General features: G+C 34.8%; 1 protein-coding gene across 1 annotated transcript in view; it reads right to left on the bottom strand.

Annotated features, from left to right (window-relative positions):
• POLQ (DNA polymerase theta) overlaps nucleotides 1–21,384 on the bottom strand; it is a 104,687-nt gene that overhangs the window by 24,064 nt on the left and 59,239 nt on the right. Inside the window, 8 exon segments of the mRNA XM_036851791.1 lie at nucleotides 910–1,031; nucleotides 1,610–1,735; nucleotides 4,164–4,338; nucleotides 5,577–5,709; nucleotides 9,231–9,424; nucleotides 15,082–15,322; nucleotides 18,072–18,268; nucleotides 19,281–19,424. Of these exon segments, the coding sequence (XP_036707686.1) occupies nucleotides 910–1,031; nucleotides 1,610–1,735; nucleotides 4,164–4,338; nucleotides 5,577–5,709; nucleotides 9,231–9,424; nucleotides 15,082–15,322; nucleotides 18,072–18,268; nucleotides 19,281–19,424 (1,332 nt within the window).

Here is a 21,384-nt window from a genome sequence, read left to right as displayed (position 1 = left end):
TCCGGGGGGAAAGTTATATTTAATGGGTACAGAGTTTCAGGTGGGGATGATGAAAAGTTCTGGGGATGGATGGTGGTAATGGCTGCACCACAGTGTGAATGTACTTAATGCCACAGAACTGAATACTTAAATATAGTTACAATGGTAAAATGCTGGTAGTTCATATTTAAAAAGCAAAGCTGAAAATTGCCAAATGGGTTATACTATCATAGACCTGAATTCACCCTTGGAATATAACTTTCTGACAGAATTCAAATAAATTCAGCTGGTTAACTGCACTCACCCAGAGCTGCCAGGTGGCAAAAGGTAAAAGAGCAAATATGTATACAAATAATAGGGATGATCTGGGAGATAGATCATGACTTCCAAATGTTTTGATGATGAGTACTGAGGAGAGGTCAGACAGAAGTAAGATAGCCTTGAGGGTTACCCCCTGCAATAGGAAGCAGCAGTGGGGAGAAGTGGAGAAGAAACAAAAGAGCAAAACAAGTTAGAAAGAGACCAAAAAAAAAAAAAAGTTGTGCCCTTAGAGGTCGGGGGGGGGAGAGAAATTGAGGAAAGAGAGGGTTGACAGAGTGACAAATGCTGTAGAGAAGTCAAAGAGGATGACAACTAACAAAATTCACTGGATTTTGCAAAAAGGTTTACAATGACCCAGGATTACATGATTTCAGCAGGATGCTGAGCAAACAGCACAGAGGTTTCCCACAGAGCAGATCATGAAGACAATAATGACTGACTGTTATAAACCTGGCAACATGAAGGGGAAAAACAGGCTCCACCACAGAGAGGAAGATGGACGAACTAATGTATTCTTCTGAGTCTTATTCATAATTCAGGCTTTATCAGTGCTTTGAAAACCATTCCCACAGCAAAAAGAAACTCAAAAAACATCATCAGTCACCTTACCTGGGAAAGGCACAAAGGCATGTCTCATGCTAACTGAAAATGGCATTCCTTTGTCTGAGGCTCTCTCCTCCATCTTTGTCTGATGCCCTGGGGTTCAGGCCACAACCCTTCTTTTTTTCCTCCTCTGTTGTGCAAAAAACATCATCAGCTTGACATGAAGTAGTCTTAAATATATGAAAATGGTCTGAGTTTTTCAGTAAGTCAATATTTCCATTTAAGAAATTTAAAACCTTATTGAAACACACTTTAAGCTTAACAAATATACTAGACCTCGTTCAGCAACCTTCAATTAAACAGGAAGTAAGTATTTCTGTAATAACCTTTCCAACAAACTGCTTTACTCAATTCAGTAAATCTCATTGACCATATCTAATATAAATGATCTGTGCTTTTTCTTCCTTTTGTGAGCATATGGAGAGGGCAGGAAGGGGGATGTACCAGACACTGCTAAACTTGTCCCCTTTAGTATTTGACTTAAACAAGCATATAGTGCTGGTTGATTAATTAGTGACCCAGATTTTCAGCTTTTGCCATCAACTAGCTTCTTTATAGACAGACTCAGGATTTGAAATAGAATAGAAATGTGTATGCCTGGAACAGAAAATTAAACTGATTTCATTATTTGTCCAATAGGCTATTTCTGAGCCATTCATACTCCCCAAAAGTATATTAACCGAAAATAAAGAGAAATAGAGTCTACCTGCCAGTAGGAAGTAGGCCTTTGCCTAGGGCTTGGGAAGGTGGGCTTTCCTCTACTAGTGTTGGCATTTTGATCTCAAAATCTCTTGGTACATTCTGAATATTTGGTTCTATAAAGGTTATTCGTCTAAAATCAAGCAGAATGAAGACATAAAATTAGGGGGGGGAAAGGGAAGAGGGGAAATCTGACATTTACTTTAACACGAATACCATTTCTGAATTATCCTAAAAATGAATGCTCTGTTATTGTTAAACTAAATTTAAATGAAATACACTTCATTATGTTCATGTGTCTAACAATAATAAGTACAAGACCAATCGTGATATAAGTGAATATATGAATTAGCTACAATACAGTGTTTTATAATTAACCTCGTTCTACAGAAACAATCCCATGATAAGAATATGATAAATCATAGTATTTCTACGCTAAAATGAGTACCAGAAGTTAGCATTATAAAATGCTAGCAGTTATACTAATGAGTAAAAGACAAATCAAATGGATCTTAGGAGAAATGACTGTCGAAGCCTTTAAGAGCCAGGAACAAACAAGATACAGAGAAGAGGATCTGAAGCAGAAGAGCAACTGAGTGCTGAACAGGGACAACTGGGGCCACAGGAGTTAGGCCACAGGATGCAGGAGATGGAGTAGTAGTGAGAGATGGTGACTAGAACGTTACTTTCTAGATATCACCTGGCCAGTTTTCCTCCTCCTCCTCATCACTTATCACAAGAATCAATGGTAGGTAGCACTGACATGACTAGAAACTAGAATCAGATGGCTAGTACATTTTCTAGGAAACAGAAAGCTATTTGTTTTAATGCTTATGGCCTTTAATTTCCCCCAAATATTTTACTTTTTATTTACTTATTGGATGAATTTTTCAAAAACACACAGGTGTTGTTCAAAAAGTTTGGGTAACTGACTGCTACTGCAGTTTTTATAATACGCATAAAGTGACACAAAAATCCTGTTTTATGATACTCTTCATTCTAACAGGCTCTCTACTAGCTACTGTATGTAATTCCATCTTCTTTAGATGAATCAGAGATCTTAAGTATCTCAGATACTGTTTTTCTGAATAAACTCCTGATACTACATCCTCGTTATTTCAATTTTAGCAAAAATTAGTGTTCAATTAATGGTAGATATTAATACACTTATTAGCATTAAATGGCCTAATCGATTTTATAAAGCTAACAAATAGCACAGGAAAGAATCCAAGTCTCTTTCTGCCTCAGCACACTGTCTTCTCTTCTATGATAATATCAATACTTAATATTCAGGTCTAGTGTTTGAATTAATGAGGTAACTGGTAGACAAATAAAATGGCAAAAGTAAATTACAAAACATGAATATAGCTTCATGAAGATGAATTCTAATAATGAAAGGGCTTTACTATACTTAGGTAAGCTTGTATTCTAAATATTCTTTAAATGTAGGCATAGTATAATGAAAAACAATCAGGAAAACAACAAGGAATTGACAACTTTCTGCTTTATAAGCAACAAATAAATGTGCAAAAGCTTTGAAAACTCTAGGTTGATTGTTTTTCACCAACAAGAATTTATTTTACATAAGTTACAGCATTAGCATATGTTTCAAAATGAAACTTAAAACAGGGCAAGAAATAGGCAAGAAGCACCAAGAAGTTAGCTAATAGGAGAAGGAAAAGAGGAATTGTTTAGAACAGAGACTAAGCAAACAAAGAGAAAAGCAGCTCCTCACGGTGGCCCCATCCTCAATAACAGCAACAACTGATAATGTACCACGCGTTATTCTAAACACTTTACATGTATTGACTTATTTAATCCTCAGGATGACCCAGTGAGGTAGGACTGTTATTATCTTGTTTTATACATGAGGAAACTTGGGCACTGAATGGTTAAGTACCTTGTCTAAAGATTCTTAGCACCAAGATTCAAACCTTGTGAAAATGTGATATCAAAGTCCACATTCTATACCATCAAACTAAAATGCCTCCTCTATGAAGGAGTTAATGCTGCCCTTTCTTCCACTGCACATTACATTTGACAAATATGTGGAGTTGTGCACTACCTAGAAAAAGAATGCTTTTTTTTCTTCATGAGATTACATGCATACTTATCCCAAGAGGGCCATAAGACATGCAAAGGACTCTACAGCTTTCTTTTCTGATTGAGTAAAGTAAGACACTCCCTTATTACTGCACAAGCCTACTTAGATTCAACTTGGAGAGACTCTTAAGAGATTCAGAATAGGGCTGGGACTGAAATTAGATAAGATCACTGACTCAAATAAATATTTAATTCTTGGCCATACTCTCATCCAATCTCAGACATCCAAGTTACTCTATACAGTACTTGAAAGCAGGAACTGTATCTTACTAAATTTCATCTCTTTATCTACCTGATATTCACCTATGCTTTGGATGTAGTATGTGTTTCATAAATGTTTATAGAACTTCACTGAACCCAATGATCAACACTTGAATTCCTTGGTCATCATAAGCAAATATTACATATGAATTTTTTTTGCAAAACAGGATATTATCCATATTTAAGATTTCTCATTACCTGTAGCAGTGTGTGATTGTGATACAGGATAGATTCTTTCCATTCCAAGGAAAGGATTCAGACGTTTTTCCCGCTGCAGGGGAAAGACCACTTTGGTAATAGCATTAGTGATTCTTCTCCACTCTAATATCAAGCCTGGTAAAGGATGTAATGCCCTTAATTTATTAAAGCATCCTGCCAAGAATTATAATAAAGTAGGATCAGATTCTTGTCCAAATTCCATAGCAAACTAGATCTCTTTTAGTAAACAATATAACCTCAAAATTAAATTTGATAACTCCTGTATCTAAACTCAACTTTACTATTATAAAATTACTATTTGGGTATTTTGGAATCACATAATGATAAATCTATAATAACTATAGATTATAAAATGTAAACATGTTAATGTTGAGTAATGTCAATTTACATCTACTATTAAAAAAAAAATCAATGAGATGTCAACTTAGTAAAACAGCTGCTTCCCCACACCCCACCCAATTGTTTACATCATCTCTTTTCTTTATATTTTCCTCCTCCATTGCTCATGTGATTGTAAGTTTCCCAGTCTTTTTTTTTTTCTTCTTTTTGCCATAATACTTTCATGGTTTTTGTATCAAGGAAATTTATTTTTAAAACTTTGAATTTTCCATGCTACAGACATTCAATGAACCGTTAAGGAACAAAAACTTGTGAGGTAAAAAGGCCAATGCGATTAAATAAAAAGTTTTGCTACAGAATGAAGCTGTGGAAACTTCCCCAGGGCAGGCAAGTCATAATTAATAATATTATGGTCAAAATTCTACATAATGGCAACTTGGACTGCTCTCTCCATGGCTGTTGTGGCTGTACTTTTTATCCTTATTTTCCATTGATAATTCATTCAGTAAAAATGTAAAATTAAGCCTTTCTCTCTTTTGTCCCATGCATACAGTTTCCATGGGTTGTGATTCCATTTTACTTTGAAATTAACAGATTAGATTCTCAAAACAAATACATGGAAAACTTACTATTTTGCTCTGGAATTGAAAAAAACAAAATTTTATTTATATTGACTGTCTTTTTATTTTTTAAATTCTTCCATGCCTTTTTGTTCATGTTCATATAACGACAGAAATTATATTATACTAGAAGTCCAAGAGTAGTGCATGTCAATAATTAATGTCTATATAGGTCTGAATTTACAAACCTTTACACTGTTTTAATGATAGGAAGGACACAACTGCTAACTCAGATTATGATCCAGATTTTCCATGCTGGAATATTTCCACAGTGTTTGTGGGCAGCTGAGCCAAAAACCAATTTGTTTTTGTCTGGATAAGTTCAAATGGTGGACTACATTGGATCTTGATTTCATCAGCATTCTTTCAAGACACCAAAATGTTAAAAGTAGTTCAGATTCTGCCCTGTGACTGCCCCAAAGAGCACCTTACTAGTGCTGAACTGTTTTCCCAGCCTTAGCTTCCATCCATCGTCATTCCCTCTTCTGGTAGAACCCAAAGTTTTCTTGCTGCCTTGGTGTTTTCTCTCTCCATTTGGTGGCAACTTCAATTCCAAAAATAAAACCTGCAAGAAATTAATGCTTCTTTAGTCAAGAATCAAATCACAAGTATTATCATTCAGAAAACATTTTAAAGAGTTATTCGAGAAAAGATTCTATACATTTCAACATGAATTGTAAGAATTTTTTTGGACAATTTGGAATTATCACATTTAATAAATAATGGCAATAAAATCTTATGTCAAGTAGGCTGTCCATACCCTAATTTAGTCAGTATTAGATTAGTAGTAACACCAGGCTCTTAAACAGTCAAGAACACAAGAATGTATATTCTATGCTGAACGACTGACAAACTATTGGCATTGCGACTTTAGGTTGCTCTGATTATAAGCTCACCTAAATACCCCTTGATGTGGTAACCAATGCGGCTGCTTGATCATTTAAGCCCCATAGAGGATAAACATGGGAGCCTTTGTGGTTATTGTGTGATCACAAAACTCAGAGAACACTAAAGTAGGAAGGGGCCCAAAAAGCCATCTAATTCCACTACCACAAGGCTAGACCCTGAGAGGCCCCGGGCAAAAAGCCAGGAGGAGGTGGTTGATCCAATGCAGCAATAATGAAAGTTAGAGAGTGGCCAGTAAGCACCCACTGAAGAAACTAGGCTTACACAGAACAGGGATCCAGGCTGTGGGTCAGAGGGAAGATCCCATATATACCTTAAACTCACTAGTTCATGTTAGAGGGGTTCCCATTTAGGCAATTCAGAACACTACCTACTCTTTCTACTCATTCATTTATATACTTTCAGTAAGATTTAATGAACCTTGGATTATTTTCCGAGTAATAATTCTAAAAATTGAAACCCTTTGCATGAGAATTTTTTCTACAAGTTGGGCCAGGGGTGGAAGTAAAGATATACCTGTTTCCCTAGAACAGTGGTGATGACAGAAACAAAAATCTGGTTTTAGTTTTAAGTAGTGGGAATAACTGGGGTCCTAGGCATGAAAATTACTGAGGCTTACTATGGATGTTAATAACTAACTTGCCCAAAGACTGTGTTATATAGATATGAACATATGCACACATAAGGATTGGGGTTGTTATATTTAGCAAATAAAATTACATGATGCCCAGTCAAATTTGAATGACATGGAGCATACCTATACTAAAATATTGTCCACTGTTCATCTGGAATTCAAATTTAACCAAGTGCTTGTATTTAATCAGGCAACTCTAATATAGATATCAAAGAGTATATAAATGAATGGCAGCAGAGAGAAGAAAATAACTGAATAGGAAAAATGAAACATTACCACAGTAACAATAAATCAACAACCCCAGGAAGGAAGACCTATCATAATTAAGACAATTTAAAGATCTCGAGTTATGTATTTAAAAGTTCTTTATCTTAAGCTTCCATTTTTGGTGAATCCTTCAGAATTAATTATAAAAACTTCACACATAAATTCTCTCTTCAGGTCTTAATTAACACATCTGTGACTGAGGGAGTTGAACTGGATGGGAGCAAGAGACACTAATATTTATTGAGCACTTACTATGTGCCAGCCATCAGGCTAGGTGCTTTAACATGCAATCCTTATAACAACTCTATGACAAATCTGCAAAGTTTAGACAGCTGGAGAAACTTGCTCAAAGTTGCATGCCCAAAATGTAGTAGAATTAAGAATTAGAACCCAGAGTCTTCTAACTCTAAAGTCCTTTTTCTTTCTACTAACCCATGCTTCCCTCTAGACCAGGAGTCAAAAACTTTTTCTACAAAGGGCCAGACAGTAAATATTTTTAGCTTTGTAGGTTTTACTGTCTGTCACACCTTTTCAACTGTGCCATTATAGAATGAAAACAACCACAGGCAATAAGTACACGAACAGCTATAGCTGTGTTCCAATAAAACTTTATTTACAAAAACAGGTGGCAGGCCACATCTGGCCTGCAAGTCATATTTTGCTGATACCTTCTCAAGACCAGTGCCATCCAAGAACTTTCTGCAATAATAAAACTGTTCTATATTTGTATTGTCCAATATAGTGGCCACTAGCCACATGTGGCTATTGAACACTTGAAATGTGGTTAGCATGACTAAGGAACTTAAATGATATATTTTATTTAATTTCAATGAATTTAAACTGAAACAGTGATAAGTGGCTAGTGACTCCTTTATTGAACACTGCAGCTCTATATGATTAGTAACATCTTGCCTATTTGAAAGATTCAACTTAAAATCACCAAGGATAAAATAATCAATGTATGAAAATGTTAGATTACCTTTAATATAACTTCCATTTTAACATGAAGACCTAAGAACAAGCCAATAATATCAAAGGACTTTTATTCTAGGCCAGAGTTTGATCTAGGCCTAAGGCCCACATGCCTTTGCACCCATCTGAATCACAAGAGTACTGATTCTTGCCTTTGCCCCAAGCCTACTTGTGCTGAATCCAGAGATTCTATATTTTTGACAAGTTCCCCATGTAATTTTAGGTGCAGCCAGCTAGGTTCTGGCTTGGGGACTTCTGGACTAAAGAAATCAAAAGAAAGTATATTAAAACACCCCAAAAAACACCACTGAATTCAATACAAATGCACCACGTGATTAGGAGAAACAAAGTTCCTCATTTTTTAAAAACACATAACTGTGGCTTAAAGTGGGGGGCGCATTTGTAAGCCCTTTATATAATATTTATACAACACTTACTGTGAGATAGGCACTGTTCTAAGTGTTTTACATTTATTGCTTATTCCTCACAACTCTATGAGGTATTTCTAACATGAGGTATTTTACTGATGAAGAAACTGAGATATAGAGTTAATGAAGTGGTCCAAGGTCATGGAGTTAGTTAATAAATAGAGCAGGTAGCACTCAAACCCAAGAAGTCTGGCTTTAAAGTCTATAATACTTACCAATATGCTATAATACTGAATCACATCTAGATAACAATAGAACTTCAAAGCTATCAAGAGTAAGCACCCACCCTGTATCAGTAACTCCTCTAAAACAACCCAACCACCCTTTATGGAGTGTGGGGAGGGAAGAGAACACCAACCTTTCGGGGGGTGGAAAAAAAAAAAAGAGTAAACTATGTCAAAATTTATCTAAGATGATAAAAATATTAGTAGGTTTAAAAAAGCAGAGCGTCCCCAAAATCCCTTTTTCACTAACATCTAAGAAAAATATCTAATTTTGCAGTGAAGAAGGAGTGAGAGTTCATGAAATGACTAACTTCATGGAGAAATACCTACACTGTTATACAACTACCACTATGGATCTCATTCACACAAAAAATATTTACTGGGTGCCCCTTCTGTTCCAGGCAAATCTCCTTATGGAATACACATTCTAGGATACTTCTTTACTACCTTCCTATTCATAAGTATAAGTATAAACTTACAAAGGAGATGTTAGAATACTCTATCTCCAAAGTATTCTGGTTAACTGATTGTCTTATTTTACTGATCTTTGGTATTTAGGTAAACACATTTACAAAACACACACACACACACACACACACACACATTTTTTGCTCTAAAAATGACTTTTCTAAATTTTTTATTCCCATCATACAACCTCAGCGATGTCATCTGAACTGGTGAAAGAAAAACTATGGCCAGCTAGTTGATAGGCCTGAGTCTCAATTGCATCCAGTTTGGCTTGCATTATGTGTTTCTGACTTTCACATTCTGCGGTACTAAAGCCGATTCCATTTAGTTCTAGCAAAGCCAAGCAGTACTGGGAGGGCATTTCCACTTTACAGAAGACATCTGGAAGGAAAAAAGAAAGCAAAAAACATTAATTCACCAGCTAAGTGACTAGATCAGCATGATTACCTAAACATACATAGAATTTTTCTGGGAGAATCAGAGATGCTACTAAGCTATCCTTCAAGATCCAGTCTCCTGAGCAGCATTCTCAAACCATCAGTGAAAGGTATTAAAGTACTTTCCACTTTTCCACTTGAGTATTGGATTACTATGTGTGTCTATGCAGAGTAAAACAGGCAATCTTATGAATAGTCTGAATTATAAGAGACTGCATTTCTCCCAAGATGATGTTTCTGCTTCTACTCTTAGCAAGAACAAGGTAGCCAATCTTATTTGCTAAGCTGACTGCAAAAGGTTAATTCACCAAAATAATTTCCAGAATTCCTGGTCCCATGGTATGCAGGCGTGCACAAAGATAAACATGAAGGTTTTATATTTTCCAATGCTCTAAGAGTAAAGAATAAGATTCCTGAAGTAAGAATCAGAGTATTTTTCTATCTGCTGACATTTCTCAACAGAATAGTCACTCTAAATCAGTTTTCCCAGTATGTTCTTTAGAATATTAGTCTCAAAAATACTCTATAAAAGGCTGGGATTGAGAGACACTGTATACTATGAGTTTCAGCATTTATAAATTAGTCTTAGATGTTCATGATGCCTGTTAATATATTAAAGGCTCTGAGTAGAAATGAACAAAGACAACTATTTAATTTCGTTTTAACCAAAAGTCTGAAATCATTTGACCATAAAACCCTTTATCTGTATAATATTTATTAATATCGTGAAAAGTAAGTGTCCATAGAACACTCTGTGGGAAATGCTATCCTAAAATTATTAAGAAAAAATCCATAACAAAGATTACTGCTCCAGTACTATGGGTCACTAGGACTCTGTGTAACCCTGGCCTGCCCTCCCCAGCTCCACATACACACATTCTTTAAGGCACTCTTGGTCTCAAGCAGCAGGCGAAATCCCAAAGGACACCTGTAACCACCCCCAAAAGCAAACAAGTGAGAGCTACTGGCCTCTAATAGTCAGAACATACTGGGCAGTCAGAGCCTGGCTTTGGAGACTTGGAATCAGAGCAGAAATTCATGGGATGTGGGACCAGAGAAATAAGGAACTAGGGTCAGAAAAAGAAGAGTCAAGAGTGGTAGGAAGCCAGCCTGGATTCATAGACAGTAGGAAGAAACAGGGTTGCAATGGGAATGGAGTCCTACTGCAAAAAGGTTGAGGGAATAACAGATTTTTGGAGTAGCAACTGGAGGAGAATCTGATTCTCAGACTTCTGTTCTGAACCAAAACTCTCAAGAAAAGCTAATGTAGGCCTTGGATGCAGTTTAGTTTAGTAACAAGCAGAAGCCAGAGCAAAGCCTTTCTAGAGGAAGGCTTCCCCCACATAAGCCCTGCAGGGCTCTACTGATCAAATCTTGTATGATTTCACAAAGAGTATAAAAAATATAAGATAGCAAAGAAGTATGAATGGGACTCAGCAGAAACAACAAATGACAGATTTAGATCCCTAAGAATTGCAGGTATGGAATCATTAGAACAGAGCATAGCTACGAATAAACTATATACAAAATCAAACAAGATGAACAGAAACAAAACAGCAGGAAAGTATAAATATGTCAATAATCACAATGAATAGAAACACATCAATAATCATAATAAATTGCTAAATTTGTAAAAAAAAAAACTGGTAGTTTGAAAAAGAAATAAGCTATACTTTGGTTTATAAGACATCTAAAAAGTAAGGATCTAGAAGGTTTAAAGGGATAGAAAAAAGATATATGAGGCAAGTATTAATCAAAAGAAAGGTGATGCTGCCATATCATTCCAAAAAATAGATTAAGAGTAAAAATTATATTAATGGAAAAGCTAGTCACAACATAATGATAGGTTTAATGCACCAGGAAAATACACCAATTTTAAACCAGTATGCACCTAATAAAATAGTCTCAAAACATATAAAATTAAAATTACCTGAACTACAGGGAAAATTAGATATAGAAGATTTAAACAACAACATTGAATTAACAGACATTTATAAAATTCTGCATCCAGAATTAGAATACATATTATTTTATATGCGCACAGAACGTTTACAAAATAGTTCAAGTTTTAGGTTACAAAACAATTCTCAAAAGACTTCAAAGAATGGGTATTATACAAACATGTTCTCTAGCTACAACACAATAAAGATTGAAGGTAATAATAAAAATATAAAATAAAAGTTTCCAACTATTTGAGAATTAAAAATAATCTTCTTATAATTTATGAGTCTAAGAGGCATACCAGAAAATTTTAAATATTTAGGATAAAACAATGAAAACAATATATGTCAAAACTTGTAAGATATAATGAAAGTAGAACTTTGAGGAAAATTTATAGCCTTAAGTACTTAAATTAGAAAAGAAAAACATGATTTTAAAAGTAATGAGTTTAGTGTTAAACTTAAGAATTTAGAAAAAAGACTGCAAATAAAGTCAGGGGAACTAGAAGAAAAGAGATTACATAAATGTTCACAGAAATCAATGAAATAGAAAACAAAAACAACAGGAAAGATCAAAGGCAAAAGCTGGTTCTTTAAAAAGACTGAAAAATTGGATAAACTTCTAGTGAGATTAAACAATAATATTATGAAAGAAAAAGAGGACATAACAGATAAACCAGAGATATATATAAAAAAAAATCAGCAATACCTTTAGATAAATTCTTAAAAATATATATAGCTTACCAAAACATAATCAAAAGGTATAACTGAATAATCTTACAGTTATTAAAGAAGTCAAAGTAGTAGTTAAAAATATTTCCATAAAGAGAGTTTACAGGCAAATTCTACCAAACTTTTAAAGAACACATCATTCCTACGATACATAAGCTCCTCCAGAACAAAAAGAGGCTATATTCATCAACTCATTCCATGAAACTAGAGTAACTCTCTTACCAAAAACAAAGCACAAGAAAGAAAAATTACAGTCATTTTACAACCAACGACTTGGCAAAGTAGAGACAACGTAATCAGCAAGATTTCTTTCACATTGCTGTTTAAAGAACAAACTTTATACAACCATTCTGGAAAACAATTTAACATAATCTTGTACAGTTGAATATTCCCATTTCCAAGACGGAGCAATTCTACATGCAAAAGAAATTCTTGCCCAGTGTAGCAGGAGACATGTAAATTTGTAAGAATATTTACACAGAAATACCTGTTACAGCAGAACAAAAAACCAAAATAAAACAAAACTAGAAACAACCTGAGCATTCACCAAGAGGAAAATGGATAAAATGGATAAATACATTTTGGCACACACACACACACAGTGATATATTACAGAGCAGTGAAAATCAATAAACTACACATACTTGCAATAATATGCAGGAATCTTACTAACATGATGCAGAGCAAGTAAAACAAGATATAGTGTGACAGATGCTTTATAAAGTTCAAAAACAAGCAAAACCAAATAATATATTGTTTGGACTTAGACATACATATGCTAAAATTTTTAATTAAAAATAAAATTTAAATAAGAAAATAAGGAAATGATAATAAAACTTGGGATGTACAAGGGAGGAGGAGCACAAAGGTAGACAAATGTCTAAGTTATGAATGTGAGTTAACAGTTATCATTATATTATTAAAATAATGGTGAATAATAAGAGGACCATACATGGACCAATGATGATAGTGTTCATGAAAGAAAGATTATGACTAATATAAATCTGTGCAGCTGAGGTCCTTTGAAAAAGAGAGAAACCAACTCACTCCATACCTAGAAAATCATCTCATCTATGTTCAAACTATCTAAAAAGGACCTAATTGATCAATGTGAAGAGGACAGGATACTTTGTCCTGGGTCAAATTAAGCAAAGACACATTGTGCTATTAGTATTAATACATACCCAAACAAAAATCAGCTCTCTATGGGGAGAAAGTCAGCTAGAACACACCTCTCCAACAGACAAGAGGATGAGAAAAGAAAAAGATGAAGATTCTGGAGGCCCATTAAAATTAACAAGCACATCCTGAAATAATTATTTTCAAATAAAATTTGATAGATGTCCACATTCTCTCCAAAAACCTCCCTTATCTCAATGTACTTCAATTCTATGGATTCTGTGAATAAGAAATATTTAACACTGTACAAGAATGCATTTAACACCTCCTGGTCACCCACTTTTGAAAATCTGCAGGAAAAAAAGAAGCTTTCAAGGCACATAGAAAGAAATTGTGAAAGTTAAAAATTACAAATCTAGAGGGTTTCTTGTACTTTTCTGGAAAGGAAAGTCAGTCTTCTTTTTTTTATAGGTGAAAAACTGTCTTTAAATAGTGGAACCATCCCATCCCAATCAGACTGAAAACTTATAAATCTGATAATGGGCAACAAATATCTAAAAAGTTACAGACTAATTCATATCACCATCATCAAATGTCAGTGTCTAGAAACTATACAGACTACCCAGGATACCTATCCTAGGGGCAGACTAGTCAGACTAAGAGGGAATGAGCTATGTTCATTCAGCATTATTGTAAAGTAGCCTGAGGTATGTGTGCTGCATACTCCCACTCCTTGGCCTGCCTAGATTGGCTTAGAGAAGCTGTCTGAAATACTACAATGCCTGTTGAAGAGCTACTAATAAACATCACTTAAGCAAGTCTCCTGTGAGCAAATAAGTCAGTCTGGTCTTCTGTATTATTCTACCCCAGTGATGTTGGGGAGAACTTTATTACCAGCACAGAGGGTTTGTGCTAGCAGTAATAATAATCATCAAGGAATACAATAATGAGCGCCTGCTCTGTGGCAAACGCTGCACTAAGTTCTCTGTCTCATTTAATACTTACAAAATAAGAACCAGACTTAGAGAGTTAACATAGCTTGCCCAAGGTCCCTCACAAATAAATAATACAGATTCAAGCCCTGGTCTCTGTGAATTCATCAGTCTGCTGTTTCTAGTATTTATTAATCAGCCACTAAATCCATGGTTTATATCTCCTCACAATGAAGCCAACTTTGTTCCACTTCGTCATTTTCACCATAAGCATACATTATGCTCTCCGAAGTCAAGGTACTCAATCTGGGCCAGCAGCCTGCACAATAAATCCACGCTATTTGTCACAATGGAAAAAAAAGATTCACATAAACACCCTTGGCTGAAAAAAATAACTGTTAATAGTTCTAAAAAGAAAACAGTTGATTTTTTTAAATCCATAAAAGATATATTCTAAGTGTGAATAAAAACCATTTGATAACATTCAAATATAAAATTAGGAATAAATGAATAAGATGCCACTAATTCACCTCATTACAGTAGAGCCAAAGGTCAGCAAACTACGGCCAAACTAGGGCCAGATGCCTGTTTTTGTAAATAAAGATTTACTGGAACACTCATTTTCATATTGTCTATAGCTGCTTTCGTGCTGTGATGGCAGAGTTAAATATTTCTGACTGAGACCGTCTAGGTTGCAAAACCAAAAATATTCATCATCTGGCCTTTTACAGAAAAAAATTTGTTGATTCCTGCACTAGACAATCCAAAGAAAGGGTCTGCATAAAAAGTATAATTTATCCACCTGTGACAGAGTGGCTAAATACATAACTATCCCCAGACTTATAACATCGTAAAAATGCCAGGAACTGTGTTTTTACCTTGAAGGTTTTCCTTCTTCAACAAAGAATTAAGTTGACTCATAGAGCTGAAGATGAGAATGGACTCTACAGATGCTCTGTATCGCCCAGAATGCTCAGTGGTGACATTCAGCCCTAGGCTTTGAGTTCCTTGGCCAGTCTCTATCTCTTCCAGGAGTGGAAGCTCATGAGGAAGAAAACGGGAAACTATGCCATGAAGAGTCGGCTCCTTGGAATCTGGATCTAGTAACCAGCATGCCACCTGAATGGGATAACAATCAGAATATTTTCTTGATTTTTCAAAGATATTTCTGTACCCTTAAATTAAAAGGGGAAAAAAGAAAGCTCATTTCTAATCTCACTCGTTTTCACTTAATACTTATTCAGTGGTCTTCCCAGGAGAGGAGAAGGAAAGGATAATTGTACCAGGATAAGGAAAGGATAATTGGTATAAAAAATAACTCATTTTTTACCAATAAGAGCGGTGGCCTTCAAAGAAGGAAAATTTATACTTTTCCACTACTGCAATGCTCCTGCTGACCTACTTCAGAAGTAGGCTTGAAAACCAAGTGCCTTTCAGCTAACAAAAGTCATGTTTCTGAAAATGCAGCTGGATTCTTCTCCACTAAGGCTAATTTTGGCTTTCCTACTACTATAATAAAGATGGGCCTATATAGTTTTAGGTTTCTTTAATTAAAAAAAAAATTTTTATTGCGGTAAAAGTCACATAATATAAAACATACTATTTTAAGCATATTTAATTGTACAGTTGAGTGGCTTATTCAATATTGGAAGAAGTGAGACATAAATATTTCACCATTACAAGTTCATATCCAGTGTTTTAGAATGCCTACAGAATTTCTCTCAAGGATGAGGACCTGTCACCATGACCATCCAACTAGTGATTTGACTGCTATTGTTAGCTTCCCTATGAGACTAGAAGACCTATATTTTCTAATACTTGATTCTAGCAGAGCGAAATTGGATTTAGAATAAGGAAATCTAAGCCTTGTTCATAATTTCAATAATTACTAAATGACTCGGTTACTTCTTTTATAGGTTTAGAATGTAGTTTTACGGGGCGGGGAGGGGCGATCTTGTAAATTATAATAAGAAATATAAATTGGGTCTTCCCAACAGAGATAAAGGTGTCTTTAATTATGCTAATGCAGTGACTTGGAGTGCCCCTAGGTCACCTAGGAATGGCGGCTGGTTGCCACCAGTCATCAACCCTGTGATAGGAGGGCTGGAACTTTCAGTTCCACCCCCTTAAACTCCTGGGAAGGGGAAGGGGCCAGAGGATAATTGATCACCAATGGCCAATGGTTTGATCAATTATGCCTATGTAATGAAGCCTCCATAAAAACCCAAAAGGACAGGGTTCAGAGAGCTTCTGGGTTGGTAACCACATGAAGATGCAGGGAGAGTGGCAAGCCTAGAAAGAACAGAAGCTCCACGCCTCTTCTTACAAACTTCACCCTATGTATCTCTTCATCTGGCTGTTGACTTGTATCCTTTAATATCCTTTGTAATAAGCCAGTAATCTAGTGAGTAAACTGGTTTCCTGAGTTCTGTTAGCCGCTCTAGTAAATTAATTAAACTCATGGAGGGGGTTGTGGGAATCTGATTTATTTATAGCTGGTTGACCAGAAGCACAGGTAACAAGCTGGGCTTGCAACTGGTGTCTGAAGTTGGGGGCTTGTGGGACTGAGCCCTTAACCTATGGGATTTGATGCTCATTCCAGGTAGATAGTAACAGAATTGAGCTGAATTGTAGGACACCCAGCTGGTACCCAGAGAACTGTTGGAGATACAGTGAAACCCCCTCCCCCCCACCATTAGAAATTGGTGATCAGAACCCTTTTGGGGTGTTGAATAAGATAGTCTGATGTAAAAGTTGGCAACGTCTCTTATAAAGTGAAATTTTATAAATTAATAGCTTTTCTTCTTACACCAAAAATGTTATGATTAACAAAATCAATTATGGAATATTTCAAATAGTTTATGCCAAAGGTGCTATATAAATCTGGGATACTACTATAGTTTTAATAAGCCCACATTACCCATATTCTCATTTTGGGCTCTGGAACATCAAAATTAGGTGATAACATTTTATATCCAGTAAAGGTCAGTTTACAAACTATATGAAATTTATCACATATAAACCAAGGCTTGTTTGAAGTATAGGAAAGAATAGTATCATTAGTTTACCTGATACTGCCTTCAAAAATCTTTGCCAAAAGAGCTAAAGAAACTAAAATATTATCCTATTATCATTGATTATATTGATAATAACAACCAATTAGTATCATATCTCAATTCAGAATTAATATTCCACACACCTCATGTATCCAGTCTCAACAGGAGGGAAAAAACGATATCCCTTTTCAGGGCTATGATCCTGTAAATAAATGTCTTCTGAAAGTGCATTATACTGTTAAGTGTATATTACAACAACATAAGTTACTCTTTCCTTAATAACTCAGAGTCATCATTATGAAGAGTGCATCATAGTTTGCTATTATATGGGAAAGTTCTCAGGGGCTAGTAAGGTCATTTGTCCCTATGCTAATGGCCTCTAACTACTATGCTTTGTGATCTCTTATATCTATATGCTTTTGCTATTTTCTGCCTCTATCCTCATGGATATTTGAAACACCCTGCCATCATATATCTAAATCTGACAGTTCTCCTTTCATTTCTAATTTACTATGAGACAGAAAATTTAGAACTTATGACCAAAATGAAAATTGTTTAAGTCTCTGAAGAAAGATGTGAACTTTAGTGCTTGGAATGTGTGACATCTCTGTTTTCATCTACACAGAGGCATTTGGTGCATAATAATCTGTTCTGGGTGGATGAAGTTATTGGACAAAGGAGTGACTACTCTAAAATACTTAAGCTGTATTGTTGAAGCTAAATAAATACCAAGTCATTTAAGAATTAACCCTAAACATTAAAATTAAATATTTTTTGAAGTATGTAAAATTTTTTTAGATAAGACAGAGAACCTTAGGATCTTCAAAACTTTGTTCCAGGGAGATGCCACAAGACAGAAGAAGAATTTTATAGCTCTGGATGAAGTCATAGATGATAACAGAACGTTCTTTATCAGATTCCTTTTGAAAGCAAGATTGAAGGTGCCGCATTCTGTCTTTCACAGTCAGGCTTGGATCCAGAGAAGGTGGGGCCAAACTGGCACTAATTTCTTAAAAAAAAAAAAAAAAAAAAGTCTTAAGGCAAAAAGTATATGCATTCATTTGAAGCAGCAATCTTTAGTGTCAAGACTGAAAAAGACTCAAAAGCCTCAGTTTAGTTCAGCAAGACCTTATCCAGGTCATGTTGGCTATATAGATGAAGTGCTCTGTAATCTAAAAATTAAGGGTTGGGCTACGTGATTTATAATGCTCTATTTAATCAGGTGGGAGAAAATTCTAAACATTAAGATTCCTAAAAATAAATTTACATTTCTCAGAATGTGGAATTAAAGAGAGAAAAGTTATTTTGAAATGAATTTTAAAGGAACTCATTTCAGAGGGAATTTTAGAATGAATGTATAAAATTACATCTAAAATAAAAGAAGTTCAAGTAATTACTTATCCTAAGATGTTTTCCTACGAAACAACTGAAAATATTTCATGCTTACTCAGAACAGACATTATACGGCATCTTTTAAAATGTTTCCTTATTAATTTCGCTTCTGTCTAAAACCAAACAATCAGCTAGGTAGCCAACAACCATAATCAGATCACAATTTATACCTAGGTCCTATCCTTTTAATTCCAAGACTTCTCCAAAGGCTGTGTGATTCAACTACTGTAGATGTCTAGCTCATCACTGCCTCTAAATGAGTTCCAGATACAGTCGATAGGAGAAAAAAAGCCTGGAAAGAAACTGCCATGATCCAGTCTTCAGAAGCAAATCCTCAAGGTGGCCAGTGAGTCCTTAAGGATCCACTACCCCGAAGAAGAAAACACAGTATTAACAGCCACATGTGACAAGCAGAAGAGAGTAAGGGGAGTGGCTTCTTAAAACATCATTCTAGTTAATATATGAAATAATGTACACAATAGCCACTATTTTTTTAAAGGTTTTTTTTTTAATCCTAAAAAATAAGTTCTAGGTAAATATCAGGAAACTATTCTCAACAAACAAGTCACTATCCTCATAGAGGTTACATTAAAATTATATGGTAACTTAACCAAATAGTGATTACTTACCAGAATGCTTTTGTTCCTTCTGCAATGAAAAATAGTAAGCATCTCTTCCACCCCAGCATACTGCCAGTCCAACCACCAAGATGCCATCACAACCTTTAACAGGAATTCCATCATCTCCAATAGGGCTTTCCTGAGAGGAACTAACTATGTAAAACCAAAGTGAAATAGTTAAAAATCTCTAAAAATGAAACCACTAAATTGAATACTAAAAAAAATGATATAATAAAAAATTATTTGATAAGCAAATTTTTCAGATTCCCTACAATATGCATTATGTGGATAGTCATTTTTAGGTGTAAGATCTTTCTAGGCTTCCCATCATTTAAGATAACTGTCACTATGAAAAATCTACCAAAGATTTCTTAAAAGAGATCTGTAATAATGACTAAGATAGTTTAAAATTAACTTTAAGTTTTCCAAAAGCTGCATTTTGAATTTCTATAACTCAAAAACAAAGACCACTTGCACACTACAAAAATTTTGTAGCAAATTTAGCAATTCTTAATACTTAGAAACTCCAGAAAAATCAAGATTCTTACTTCTTAGTGAAGAATTAGGTATGATTTTGTATTTGAGTCAATATTTTTCCTAAAATAATACACCTTTCAATTTCACAAAGACATAGGTCAAAAACTAATCCATCTTATTTACAATTATATCCCCAATACCTGGAAAATAACTGTCACATATTTGTTAAGTTTAAGTGAATGTTTTTATCCCTCTAACCTCTAGCACAGAAAATGTACTCAATTTTATGTTTGTTGAATGAAAAATGGAAAGAGCTAGTCAACAATGAAAGTACATAAAACTTGTCATTAACACATACGCTTCCTGAATTGAAGATCAAATACTCAGAACTTTATGAACAAACTCTTTCATAAATATAGAGATTTAAGAAATTTGAACAAATCTTTGATTTCCACAACAGGTTGTCAAGCTGACTACAGCTATCCCCCATAATACTGAATCATTACTTCCATGAAATAAGACAGGAATACATGGCATTATTTAACCAAAAGTTTCAATTCTCTGAAAATCTGAAAGAGTTCTATGAGGCTTTCATGACTATCAGTAGAGGTACAAGTTCTACTTGAGATAAGTCTTGGAAAACATAGCTAATATACACTGTGAAAAATACAGTGTCTATTTGCTATGTACTTCTGTTATTACATAAGTGAATATGGATATTACAGTTTAAGAGAAAATAATTCATGAGCAATGATGATTAATAAAAACCATCAAGTCTGCCATTTGCAACAACATGGATGGAACTAAGTGAAATAAGTCAGACAGAAAGACAAATACTGTATATTATCATTTATATGTGGAACCTAAGAATTAAAGACGAATGAATGTAACAAAAGATAAACAGACACAGATATAGAGAACGAACCAGTGGTTACCAGTGGGGAGAGGAGGGGGGAGAGGAAAGATATCAGTAGGGGATTAAGAGGTACAACCTACTATGTATAAAATAAATCAGCTACAAGAATATATTGTACAGCAAAGGGAAATATAGCCATTATTTTACAATAACATTACATGGAGTATAATCTATAAAAATACTGAATCACTATGTTGTATACCTGAAACTAATTTAATATTTTAAATCAGCTATACTTTAATTTATTAATTAAATTCAAACCATGTCACACCATTAAGGTACCATAAAAAAAAGTCTGATCCATTTTCAAAATATACATCTTAAATTTTACAAAATTATATTCTAACTAATATACATATTATATAATACATGCACATTATGATTATATATATATATATACATAGATGCATATATATATGATTTCTTAGAGAAATGCTGTGTTTAATGGTAAGCTTGGCGCACTCTAACACCAGGCATGACCAGGAGCTAAAGCAGCAGGGATGTACAGGAAACCTCCAGAGACTCACAAAGTAAAGAGGATGAGGAAGATAACCAAACAGAAGGGCCCTATGGCCTCAGACAAGGCAGAGCCCACAATGGCATAGAAGAAAGAGGTGTTGTTTGAGAGACAGATTCCTGGCACACCCAAGCATCAATCTGTCAAACACTGTTCTAATGCTGGCCCCTGAACCAGCCATACCAACTGTGGTGTCCCCACCA

This window comes from Balaenoptera musculus, chromosome 4 (genome assembly GCF_009873245.2).
Source record: "Balaenoptera musculus isolate JJ_BM4_2016_0621 chromosome 4, mBalMus1.pri.v3, whole genome shotgun sequence".
Lineage (NCBI taxonomy): Eukaryota > Metazoa > Chordata > Mammalia > Artiodactyla > Balaenopteridae > Balaenoptera > Balaenoptera musculus.
Note: the sequence above shows the minus strand (reverse complement) of the source record. Positions and strands in the feature narration are given on the sequence as shown.